This window comes from Styela clava, chromosome 4 (assembly GCF_964204865.1).
Source record: "Styela clava chromosome 4, kaStyClav1.hap1.2, whole genome shotgun sequence".
In the NCBI taxonomy this organism is placed as follows: Eukaryota; Metazoa; Chordata; class Ascidiacea; order Stolidobranchia; family Styelidae; genus Styela; species Styela clava.
Genome location: NC_135253.1, coordinates 15,365,478 through 15,377,700, shown reverse-complemented (window position 1 = coordinate 15,377,700; position 12,223 = coordinate 15,365,478). Strand labels below are relative to the sequence as shown.

At 37.4% G+C, this 12,223-nt stretch overlaps 2 protein-coding genes across 2 annotated transcripts; both read left to right on the top strand.

Annotated features, from left to right (window-relative positions):
- Positions 1 to 1,110: 1,110 nt before the first annotated feature.
- On the top strand, positions 1,111 to 3,309 carry LOC120326022 (sperm-tail PG-rich repeat-containing protein 2-like). Its single transcript, XM_039392228.2, has one exon. It carries the CDS (start codon positions 1,248 to 1,250, stop codon positions 3,024 to 3,026), a length of 1,779 nt encoding a protein of 592 aa, XP_039248162.1. The 5' UTR covers positions 1,111 to 1,247; the 3' UTR covers positions 3,027 to 3,309.
- Positions 3,310 to 5,666: 2,357 nt separating this feature from the next.
- LOC120326212 (single-strand DNA endonuclease ASTE1-like) lies at positions 5,667 to 9,442 on the top strand. Its single transcript, XM_039392458.2, has 6 exons — positions 5,667 to 5,979; positions 6,335 to 6,430; positions 6,685 to 6,803; positions 7,067 to 7,254; positions 7,913 to 8,080; positions 8,305 to 9,442. The coding sequence occupies exons 1-6, from the start codon at positions 5,834 to 5,836 to the stop codon at positions 9,376 to 9,378; spliced, it is 1,791 nt and encodes a 596-aa protein (XP_039248392.2). The 5' UTR covers positions 5,667 to 5,833; the 3' UTR covers positions 9,379 to 9,442.
- Positions 9,443 to 12,223: the final 2,781 nt, after the last annotated feature.

Sequence of the window (12,223 nt, the reverse complement as noted above, 5' to 3'; positions counted from 1 at the left end):
AATGCTTTGGTAAGCGTGCGGTAAGCAGAAAACCAGGGGTCTAGTGTAGTGACGTAATTTTCGTATGGTCGGCTCTTGTTGTGCATTTTCAGTTTATGTCGCGCCAATTGTTACAGTTGATTTGCGATGCTTGGTGGCGGCCTTTTTTATCAGAGTTATTAAAACTATCAATGCCTTCGATACGATACTTGGCATACTGTATCCAGGAGGTATCAGTCATTACCTGGATAAGTTATAATATATACACAAACATTTATTTACGCATCGCGACTTGAAACTATGACGATATCATTTAATTTTGTTTAGAGCAAAAACATTATTATCCTCATATACTCCAGTCACTACATGTTTTGTTGCCAAGCGACGCTCGCCTTCGGATGCCACAGCTTTTGTCATTTTACGCGACTATGCCGAGTAGGTCTTTCCGCATTATCGATGTTGTTTTAGAGCAGCACTGACAGTGTTGTTAGCCGAATCGTGGTACCGGTACTCTTGGTGGCAGTGCTCTAAATCTGCCAACACTTAACATTAGAGTATTTAGCACAATATTTCCGATGTAACATTGAGATAAGAGTTTTAATGACTTGCGATTCAATAGATGTGAATTTCGAATTCTAACCAATTCACGTTTATAACTTGGCTTGAAATATCCTAGCGGGATTCTTATGATAAATGCTTTGCTAAATTATATCACTCGGATTAAGGTTGAAGATGTAAAATATACTCTTTATTTGAACACAAACGTGTGAAACATTTATTATTTAGGCTTTGTTTTGTTGTTAGAATACTGTACGCTCTGAGATAGTAATTTACCTTAATAGATTGCAGGCCCACTTTCGAAATTTCATTTACTCAAGTGAAACATGTTTTTTAGTAGCAAAACTCATCAAATAGTGAAGTAAATTTTGCGATAAAATGAGTTTTATCTGGCTCAGACAACAGTCAAATTATTTCAAAACATTTAGGTCGAAAGAAATATTAGCTATTATCTTTAAATATTTTATATAAAGTGAAACGAATATTCTTTTAAAATATTTTTACTTTACCGAGTTAATATAAATTTGAATTATGAATGATTTGTATGCATTTATATAGTGTATTTATTATATTTTCTATAAATTCAGAGTTTATATAACATAATATGGTAAAAATGTAGAAATTACTAGTCTTGTCGTTGGGTAACCATATATTGAATAACATAGTACCACAAAAATATTTTCCAGGCGAAATCTTACTTAAATTGAATCATGTATGATAGAGCTCCAAGACCAACAGCTAACTATCTTGTTGGTAGTACAAAAGACAATGTGGGTCCAGGTACATACGATCCTCGTATACCAAGCGCAAAGTGGCTGAAAGCAGATGGATATGCCCCATTCTTATCAATGTCTGGGAGAGAGACTATGTTTCATGTTGGTGACTCGGTCATGGCCGCCCCTGGTCCAGGAGCATATGACCCTAAGAATCCTCAATTCTCAATAAGAGGTGGTCGCACTCTGGCTAACCAAGAACGCAGATTTGCTAACATAGCATCAGAACATCGCATGACTCCAGGCCCTGGAAGCTATAATTTATCAAAAAAACATGACTGGATAAAAACTGCGCCAACTCCTGCAGCGCAGATTACCGATGATCCACAAAAACATCATAAAGTAATTATCACAAGCAAGGTAAAATACCTACGTCAGCCTGATGCTCCTTCCATTCCAAGTCCCGGACAAGCATATGGGTATGAGGAGACTGATGATGGCACACTTCAAAAACAGTCTCCTCCACAGAAAGATAAAACAATGGGTCCAGCATACTATAACCCCAAACAAGTAGACACTGTTACCACAGCCAAATACAAAGGGGTCCACTTTGGAGCACTAAGGTCATCTCGAATAAAATTTTCTGGAAAAACAGGGCCTGGGCCTGGTGATTATAATCCTTTCAAAGATGGTGAAGATAAGTCTCAAACTAACCTAATTCAGCTGGTAAATCCAGACGGTAAAAAGTTTGAATCTAGGTTGCCAAGATATCATGAAATTGTAGCACAAGAAGAAGAGAAAAAGGCTGTTCCTGGGCCTGGCAAGTATGATATATCTGGACAGTTCGCAAAAAAGCCAGCACCCGTAAATACGGAAGGACTTGAAGTAGAGCATCCACCCTTCATGTCTCAAGCTAAAAGATTTGACAACGATTCGAAAATCACTCCTTCACCTGGGGCATACAACGACCCACGAAATGCCTTGGAAGCACTTAAAAAAATAACAGGAATGAAACGAAGTCCTTTCGGACAAACGGCAGTTCGGTTTCATACTGAGACAAAGACTAAACATACACCAGGACCTGGAGCTTACAATATATTCAGTTATGGGGTGGCACAGGAGAGCTTGAAGAAAGCATATTTGGAGAGCACTCGAAGGGGCGCTTTCGGTACTACTTCTTCAAGAGTTATGCCTGTTATAAAAAGGCAACAAGTTTCAATCCCTGGGCCTTCACATTATCAGCCGAAAGATCGACCTGAGGAACGATATAAAAAGCAACTAACATCTGCTTTCTCATCTTTGACTGATCGTTTGCACTCACCAGTTGCTCAAACTTTGAAAGAAAATCCTCCTCCGGGCTCATATGAAGTGGCACATTCCTTTAAGAAAACACAGGACAAAAGAAATTCAATGCATCCGAGGACAAAGGCAGCTCTTCAGCGAAATAGGGCATTCTTATCATCATCGGACCGATTTGCACCGCCTCGTGATATTGTGATACACCGACCAGATAGTGAGGTTCCAGGTCCAGGCACATACAATGAAGAATCTCCTAAAAACAAAGTTGCTCTAGCTCTGATGGTCACGAAAGATGAACGATTTAAGCAACATAAAAAAGATGAAGTACCTGGCCCTGGTGCTTATGAACTCAGTCCATTGCTAGCCAATACAATTTTACAAGGAACCTTCAATGCCACATTACACAACCCAGTCGCACCTGCGATTGATACGGGTAGAATTTCAACGAATAAGCAGGCTTTTGTGTTGGGTGTTTAGCTGTGAAGCCATAATATACTTTTTATTTGATTACTTACTTCTATTTGTTTTCTGCTTAAAATACAGTATTCATCTCTTATTATTAGTGCTACCTAGGAGTGTGCTTCAGATCGGTAATGGACATTCTTTTTTTATTACTGTAGTTTTCCGACTGTATCATCACTGAACGAATGATATAAATAAACCTAACATTACTCCTATTACATTCTTTTTCCATTACTGGAATATTCTGGTTGCATCATCACTAAACGAATGAAATAAATAAACCTAACATCACGCGTAATATATAATGTGTGTTGTGAATTGTCAGAGTTCTTATAAATATTTTGTTTCGAGAGAATTGAACTTGTTATGGTGTTCGGCTGTGTGGCGCGACGTCATAAAGCGGTAGGAAATAGGAATACGCTCGCCACTGCACCTCTGATTTCCCTCCTTTGTTCGCAAGAACGAATCCCATGCTCCTCGCCACCGTAGGGTGATTCACCGCTGGTCGGTTACTGATTCCTATTCTATCAAGTCCATGCTTCCGAAAACAAATACCTGGCTAACTAATCCCATACCCGACTTGGGCTGGTAAACGGACGAGAGGACGTGATTCGCCATATGATTAAGCCGTCTTATTGGCTTTCCTTATTTTCACGCCGGTCTACAATCCATTGATGTATAAGGTTTGAGACGACAGGATAAAACAATTAGTAGTGATCCGGTGTCTCGAAAATGTCGTGTTCCGCATGTCCAACTTGTCCCATTTGCACCACGTGTCCAAATAGTTCTACTTGTCCAACGTGTCCTATTCTTCCATTGGAACGAGTGGGTCACGTCCCGCATATAAGTGGGACACTTTGGACGTGACATTTTTGAGACACTCAAAGTGATCCATGGTCGCAAATTTTGCAAAGTTAGAGCGCCACTTCCAATGTTTGTTTCGGTAACAAATAATTCAAATTATTATTTTGCCTGAATCTCAACTAGGGGTTTCCAGCTTGATTTCATTTGGCGCAAGGCCAACACTTAAAATGAAATTATTCTATATGTTCCAACAACTTCAAATACCTCTAAAAGCATGTATTTCGTTAGAATTGTAATTGTCAAAAAAGACTTATATTATAATAATTAAGATATGAAATAAAAAACGGCATATATGAAGCTGAATGATATTTTTTATTGTTACTTTCATCGACTATTGTTCATTTATTCGCGTTACAACGTTTTCGCAACTTACTGATATAGCTCAGCGATCGCTGTTTTTGCTAGTTGTTTTCTCACTAGGTAACTCCATTTTATTTCATCATAGATATTATGGTTCCCGTACAATTGAACCCACGTACATTTGAACTCACGACAATTGCACCTGCATACTATTGCACCTAAGGATTTTTTTGTTTTACGGATATTTGAACCCATACTAAACCTAACCCATGGGTTTTAGCACCCGGCAAATAGATTGAATCGCGGATATAGGATGGGTTCAAATGTACGGTCACCAGATATTATAGTTTTTCTGAAATGTACACCACACGTAGTTTGCTGGCGAGGTTTTTTTCGTCTAGTATTTGGCGCTGCCCTGTTCGTTTCCACGTCCTAATTTTTTTGTTCTGCCGTGCTTGTCCGTTCTTTGTCATTGACTCCTGGTTAGTGACTACATTAACAATATTGACAGATTATGAACGGCTATGATCGAGTCAGGTTCGACAGTAGTTGAGACTTTTAGCTATATTTTCGATTACTAGTTTGTGCAGTGTAATGTGCGGAGATCACACAGTAAATTTATTAAATTATAACGACAGAAATACTATAAAATATTTGGACTTTTTCTCATTATGTTATTCAACTGAATTAAAATGTTTCGGGTCGTAAATTTACCCACCATGTTACGAATTAGTGCAAAAAGCATACCATCATTTCAGTGACAAAAATTGATAGAAAAACCAGCTAATTAAGGAATTATATTGCAACGATGCAGTTACAACGTTTGTGATACAATAATTCATTTGATCTGTACATTTTTTGCAACCTTACCCGAATGCATGAATCTATGTTTGGGGTTATACGAGAATTTAATGCCAGTTTGCTGTTTATTCGCGCATACAGTTGCGTTTGGCAAAATTTGATATGTTTAAATGACCTAAAATACCAGTGAAGGATGGTAGAGGCTTTACTGCGGTCGAAAGCTGATCCAAATACAGAGCAATAACCGTTCCCGAGGATTATACGACCTGTGGAAAAGATGCAACAGCTAGTTTTTCATTGCTGCAAATATAGATTACCGAACTATAATCACAGTCTGTTACAATAAAATACATATAATAACAATGAATATTATGATTTTGAAACAATCATTAAAGAGCGCATGCTATCCATGAGTTATATTATTTTGTCGTAAATAACTTGTGTTTGTGGCAACAAGAGGAATGTACGTTAAAAACTCAATTCACGCCACTATTGTTACTTTAGTCATCGCCAGCAACCTTTAGTAAAACACGGTTCATTCATTAAAGTTTCTCGGGTCGCTGCTTTCTATTCGTCGTTATTGACTTTTAAAACATGTTCTCTCAACCGAATCTTATATGCGCTGAGTTTGCACCGCGTTCCCCGCAAAGGGGAATTCCCTCTTATGAGAGTATGGTGTATATTCATGATTTATTCACTGAAATTGAGCGAGCCTACCCGCACCAGTATTAGGTCTAGTTTTATCGTCTGCTGGCGGGGTGAAAGTAAAGGGTTACTCTTCCTGCACGGAGGCTAAATCTTTATCATTTGATTATCATACTATATCCAGATTGGGGTACGAATAGAAAAGTGTAGCAATGGGAATCAAAGGGTTGAGTGGTTTCGTTCACAGATACCCCAAACCTTTATTGGAAGATATCAATGTCAGCGACACGAAAGTTATCATCGATGGATCAGAATTGTTGTATTTTCTTTACTATGAATCTGGCCCTTTGGATTTCAGGTAGAATATTGCAATTTAGCATACCGGTATTTTGGATATATTCAATAAAGTAATCATTAAATATTCAGCCCGATAATGAACGATTGATTATTCAGCTTTCTCAGCCATCTTTGTGAGTAAGTTTGGAGGAAATATTTCAAAGTAAAATTCCGATTGCTTGATAACAAACGTGTATTCCGATGAATGGGTACGGCCGTATCGGTCATAAATGATTCAAATTGATGGTATAAAAGAATTGTGCTTTTTCATTACCGATGAAGAACTAATGAAACGTTTGCAATAGCATCCATTCAAAATGTATAGCCTCACAAATTACTCATTCATTCTCAGCCCCATTCAATTGAAATATTTTCAGATGTGGCGGCGATTATACGTCATTTCGATCTACAATACAACAATTTGTCGAAGTATTGAACCGTTGCCGTATTCGACCTTACGTGGTATTTGACAGGTAAACAAAATGTCAGGTGTTAGTGTACTGTACAATACACCGAAAACAGACTGAAATGGGCTCTACTCGCTTCTTAAACTATAGCAATATTGTATTCCATAACTTCAAAACCTATAACTTGACAAACGGCGCTATTTAATGCGGCATTTAAACTAGCGATAAAATGATGGAACTATATATTTATAAACCGCTATATTAAAGAGATTTTTATCTTTTATTGGTGGTTGTGCTTTTTATCGTGATATTGTTTTTAGTTTCAAATCGGAAAACAACATACAAAAATATCTCAAAGACAGAACTGCCAAATTGGGTGGTATAAGAGAACTGGTGAACACGGGGGATACAAGAATAAGAGCAAAACCTTTGCTTGGAAGTCAGTTTAAATTTTATTTGTACCTTTTTTTTAAAACAAAACGATTGCTAAGACGCAACGTAGCAAGCATACACACCATTACCAGTGATCGTGCGCGGAAAGAAGTTATACCATTTCACCGCGGGGGAGTGATGCATACAACACGTCCTATATGCTGTTTCCTCCTTCTGCCATATCAGTCACGTGACTAGCTAGCTAGTGCAATTGGTTTCAATCATTCTTCCTTGCGAGTATGTATAAAAGTTTCAATTTATCTTTTCTAGAGGTTGTGTTGACGCAAACTTTAACCGAACTTGATGTCCCTTTCATAATTGTTCCCGGAGATGCTGATGCCAAAATCGCCGCAATTGCCAACGAACTTGACGCGATGGTTCTTGCGTCGGACACTGATTTCTGTATATTTGAAGTCAAGAAGGGATTTCTTTTTATGAGCGACTTTAAATGGCAAGAGGTAATATTATAGCGCAGTAGACATTGTATTACAATTTTGATGTTTTTGTATTTGAAGCAAGATGTAGAGTTACTCCGATGTGGTTGTGTTAACTGTTTAAAATAGCCAATATTACAAAAACTAGTTGTTGAGTATTTATTTCTGCATTCTATGTCACGCATAACAGTCAACGTTTATTTTGAATATGTTCAATATACAATGCGGAAGTAAATGGGTATCAGTTGTACGTTTTCTGGTGACGCATTATTAATAATATGTCACGACCAGTGTTCCCTCTAAGAAAAGTTTACACTGAAAAAATGTTTGTTTTACTGAGCATGAATATTTTAAGACTAAGCAGAGTTCTAAATGATTTACAAAGATTGTGAAATATTACAATAGTAGTATAATATATTATCAGAATGCAAACAAAGTACACATTTAACTCAAATAGCTTTTCCTTGTTCTCACGCTCTTCCAATGTTTATACACTTTGTCCATGTCTATTACTGGATCTTGATATGTTACTGATTCATTATTATCTACATCATCTTTGTTTCTGATGCTGTGGTCATGACAGACTTGACCATTATGAGTTGGTCCAGATGACACGGCCCTAGCCTTTTTTAGAAATGTCCTTCATTTTATATCAACGCCGATCTTAAGGTTTTATTTATAGGTAACAGAATCTCAACGGTCTTGTCGAGGGAAAATATTTCGTCAGTCAATCCTCGATATTACGTTTGGAACTCCGAGAAACGCTTTGTCTGTTCTCGAGCCATTGATGAGCAAACAAGACGGAATCATCGGTGAAAACTTTGAGGACTTCTTGCAACTTTTACCGCGGGTGAATAACTATATAATTTTCAGATTTTGGGATTTTATACCCGCTTTTGGAGCACGAGATGCTCATAAGATTTTTCATTGTATTTTTCACTAAAGCAGGATTACGTTGCGTTGTATTGATTCAATATACATATATACAGAAAAACAGTAAAATAGTTTAATATTGGATGAGCATTAGTCGAACCATTAAATACATAGTTGATATCAGAAAACTTTGGTTTACAGGAAGTAAGGCTTCCAAGGAATCTTCCCAGAAAATTTCGTCGTCCAAATACGATTGAATGTGCGTTGGTGTGGCTCGCCCGTTATCAAAGCAACGATCAAATTATCCGATTAATCGAGGCCAAAACTACAAACTTTCCGGAGGAAAAGTTCAGGGAATGTTTATGTATATATCAAGATCTTCCTGACATCCAAAGTTTTATGGATACGTTGCTTAACGGTGGCGAATCAGCTGACATAAAACCATATTGTTTTGAGACCATCGAAGGAATGCAAGAACCAGTGAGTTTCATGCCGCTTATGGTGGATAACCCAGAGAACAACTCTTCCCATGCAGCATCGTTTTCAATCCGCCAATCGTTTTACGAATTGGGATGCATCATCGATTTTAAGGGAGAAGAAAAGGATAATGTGGTGGAACGTCGTATTGTAGAAATGGATCGAATTGGGCAAAATTATGGAGCAAAAGTGATGACGGTGACAGTTCCAAACTCGGACCGAACAGAAGAATTACATCTTGAAATGACACGGGAAGAATTAAGAGTATGCGACACTCGTGAAGTAATCATGGCTGCACGGGAAGAATATCTTACGAAAGCTATGATACAGAATCGAGATTTTTCAGATGCAGCTGTTGTTGGCGAGGAAAACAAGCTTCTCGTTTTGAGTATTTACAGTTGGGCAAGATGTCAGGATCAGACACCGCTGGACGAAGTGTGCAAAGCACTAGCACTGACGTTTTCGTGTTCTTACCATGATATTAGTGGTAAATCTTTGCCGGATGCCTTTCGTCGTATATCTAATGACAGTTATGACAAGGTAGCATTGCACTTTTCTGCGCAATGGCAAGCCATTATCTGTGAAGCAATGCGACTAAATAACCTCTTGGAATGTCCAATACCAAATTCAAAAGTCGGTCACCTTTTCTCTGGTACGTTGTTTCAGAAAGCACACGCTTTCTTTCTACAAAATGAAGACCTAACAAATGATGATGTCGTCGACCTGCTGTTTCATGACTTGGAACAGCCGAAGCAATTCTTTGAGAAAGTTCTTGATGTTATGATTAGAGGACAATAAATGCATATTTTTCATATCATATGTGATTATAATATATAACATAAAATAATATTCAATATACCTACACGGTACCTATATTTACATCTTCATTCTCATTGATATAGGTCCATAGGATATCGACATGATATTTTTTGTGACTTCATGTCGAATATATAAGAAAAGAGAGTGAGCAATGCTCAAATATATGAACATGAAAGTCAAAACGATGTAGCCCAGGCATGCAATCTGTCACAGTAGATTACCGTCTCAGCATTCCAAACAACGTAGCCTGACCAATGACGCGAACACGGAACAGCCACGGAATGTAAAATTTTGATGACATCATCGCACACAAGAAACGAATACCATAAAGCCTACAAAAATTTTTGAAATAAATAAAAGTCATGACCTTCTAGCGGAAAATACAATCTTCAACCACCAGAAACTTCAAAGCAACTGGCCTGTGATAATGACAAAACCCATTTTTTATAACATCAATATAAAAAAAACATATGTACATTTCGTATCCAAAAATTATGTTCATTTAACATTTATACAGCATTCCTTATTGTTTGAGTTATTTTTGTTTGTGGCTACAATCGTGTTTGAATAATCGCCTTTGTAAATGTTTTTACCAATTATAATGCATATTAATGACAATTAACTTAATATTCGATTTCCAAAAGATATATCAAATCCAGTTTGTTTGATTTTTTTCTTGATATAACTCATCAAAAGCCAAGCTTTGATTTAGCGGAAAAAAAAAATTGTCTTTTCAAAAAATTTTGACTTCTTCAAATCCTTGAAATTTGCATGACTAGACATATTTATACTTTTATTTTTGCTCATGCTGTCGAATGTACAATGTTCAGAAAAAGCGTCGAGTTGTTGTTCCGACAATTTTTTTTTAAGAAAGAAATTTTGATTCAACTTCTTTTCGAAGATCTTTCTTCAAATCTTCGTAAGTTACAAAAAATATTCTTTCCTCGTCTTCTTGATATTTCCAAAGACATCATAAATCAGTAAAGTGAGTATTAATTAAATTTATTTCTGTGATCTATATGTGAACATATATCGCATATATAGAACAGTCATGTTTACATATTGCCTGCTTTTCAGCCAAGGGAAGTCCCGGAAGCCGTTAGTGGTTAGTATTATTATTAGATTTATAAAATTTCCGTATATATATCATTAAACGGACCTCCTGTAGTATGCGCAACAAAATTTTGTCATTTGCAAACCCGGATATTCGCATCTATGGACACTTGCGCCCATGGAATTTTGCACCCGTCAACATTTACACCCATTGATACAAGTCTTTGAAGTGAGAAGTTCTATTGCCATTTGCGCCGAAATAGGGACATCCAAATGTTATGAATAGGAACGGGGACGAACTCACTGCAAACCCGAACACGATTATTTTGGATTTTTATCTATTAACTCAGATCGAGGAAAACGACCAGCATCGGTGTAGATTTCTCTCCGAATGCGACGCCGACCACAGATGATGAAGCCCGCGGGCCTGGGTTTGGACCACCCGTGTGTAGACACCTTTATAAGGAAATAATACAAAAACTATGAAAGTGCTGTTAACAACTCGTTCCATAAAAATCCTGCTTTCACCAAGTCGAGGTCGTTTGTCGCTCTCTGTTCTTTTCTTCTCAATTCTTCCTTCTCTGAGCACCTCTCTCTAGTCTTGTACAATTAGTTTACCACTGACTTGATTAACTATGTACGGCCAGTCTTCTTCGCCACCGTCGACCAACCACCGTGCATTCGACTACGTTTGCGTTATTTCATCGAAAGAAAATGACCAACAAAAGGGGGAATGGAATTATAACTCGCAATGACAGTAAAAAAACATAGTAACCCTCACCAAGAATACAGTCAACTTAAAATTTGGAATCCTTCATGCCGAATATATATGTATACAGTAGTTGGTAATTATGGTTTGTCTGAAACACGATTATTCGCGAACATGCCTGTGGATTCGTTCATGAGGCGAATGAACATGGGGAAAATGTCATGAGTACAAATAATCGTGGGTGTATGGATACAAATGTACGTGGGTGCACGGATACAAACGTACATTAGTGGAAATATACATGGGTGCAAATGTACGTAGGTGCAAATATCGGTGGATGCAAATGTACATGGGTGCAAACCAGGGGCGGATTAAGCCCCTTTGGTGCCCTAAGCACTGAAGACTTTGGTGCCCCCTCATGTGTAATTTGATTATAAAAACAATATAACCACATAAGTGTATTATTATTCATTAAAAATAATCACAACCAACAGTAAATAAACAACTTTTGCGAACATTTTTAGGTTTTTTAACTGTTATATATAGCCGATATATATATCGGCCGTTTACTGCCGATAATATATATATGCAAACACGCAATATCGGGCCGTTATATCGGTTGAGCTATAATCCTGAGGAAGTGTAACAATAAAGATTCACAACTGTAGTTTGAAATTTTACCGGTACCTAGTAGTCTACCTCAGAGTGGTTCAAGGTTGCTAGGTTGAAGGACCGCAAAAACTTTTGAGGAGGTATCGCGGGCCGCAAGTCGGAGAAAACCCAAAAGTGATCAAAATATCGCGAGTTTACTTACTTTAAATTTAATAAACAACGAGAGTTTACCGTTCTAATCAGACTCTTATTATGTTGCATGGTTGGCGTTCGTTTAAAGAAGATATATAAAGCCTTCAGTTATTACCTATCGATCTTAAGATATTAAGGTATTTGTCTGTATGTTAGATACGATACGCACGCGATATCTCACGAAAGCGAGGTTGAATCTGCTCTAAATTTTGCATGTGCATTTATCATAGCTCGGATCAGGAGCCTATTGATTTTGGA

Coding starts and splice junctions, on each gene's coding strand:
- LOC120326212 (XM_039392458.2), top strand. CDS start 5,834: ATGGGAATCAAAGGGTTGAGTGGTTTCGTTCACAGATACCCCAAACCT. Junction 5,980..6,334: donor TCTGGCCCTTTGGATTTCAG/GTAGAATATTGC, acceptor AAATATTTTCAG/ATGTGGCGGCGATTATACGT. Junction 6,804..7,066: donor AGCAAAACCTTTGCTTGGAA/GTCAGTTTAAAT, acceptor TATCTTTTCTAG/AGGTTGTGTTGACGCAAACT.
- LOC120326022 (XM_039392228.2), top strand. CDS start 1,248: ATGTATGATAGAGCTCCAAGACCAACAGCTAACTATCTTGTTGGTAGT.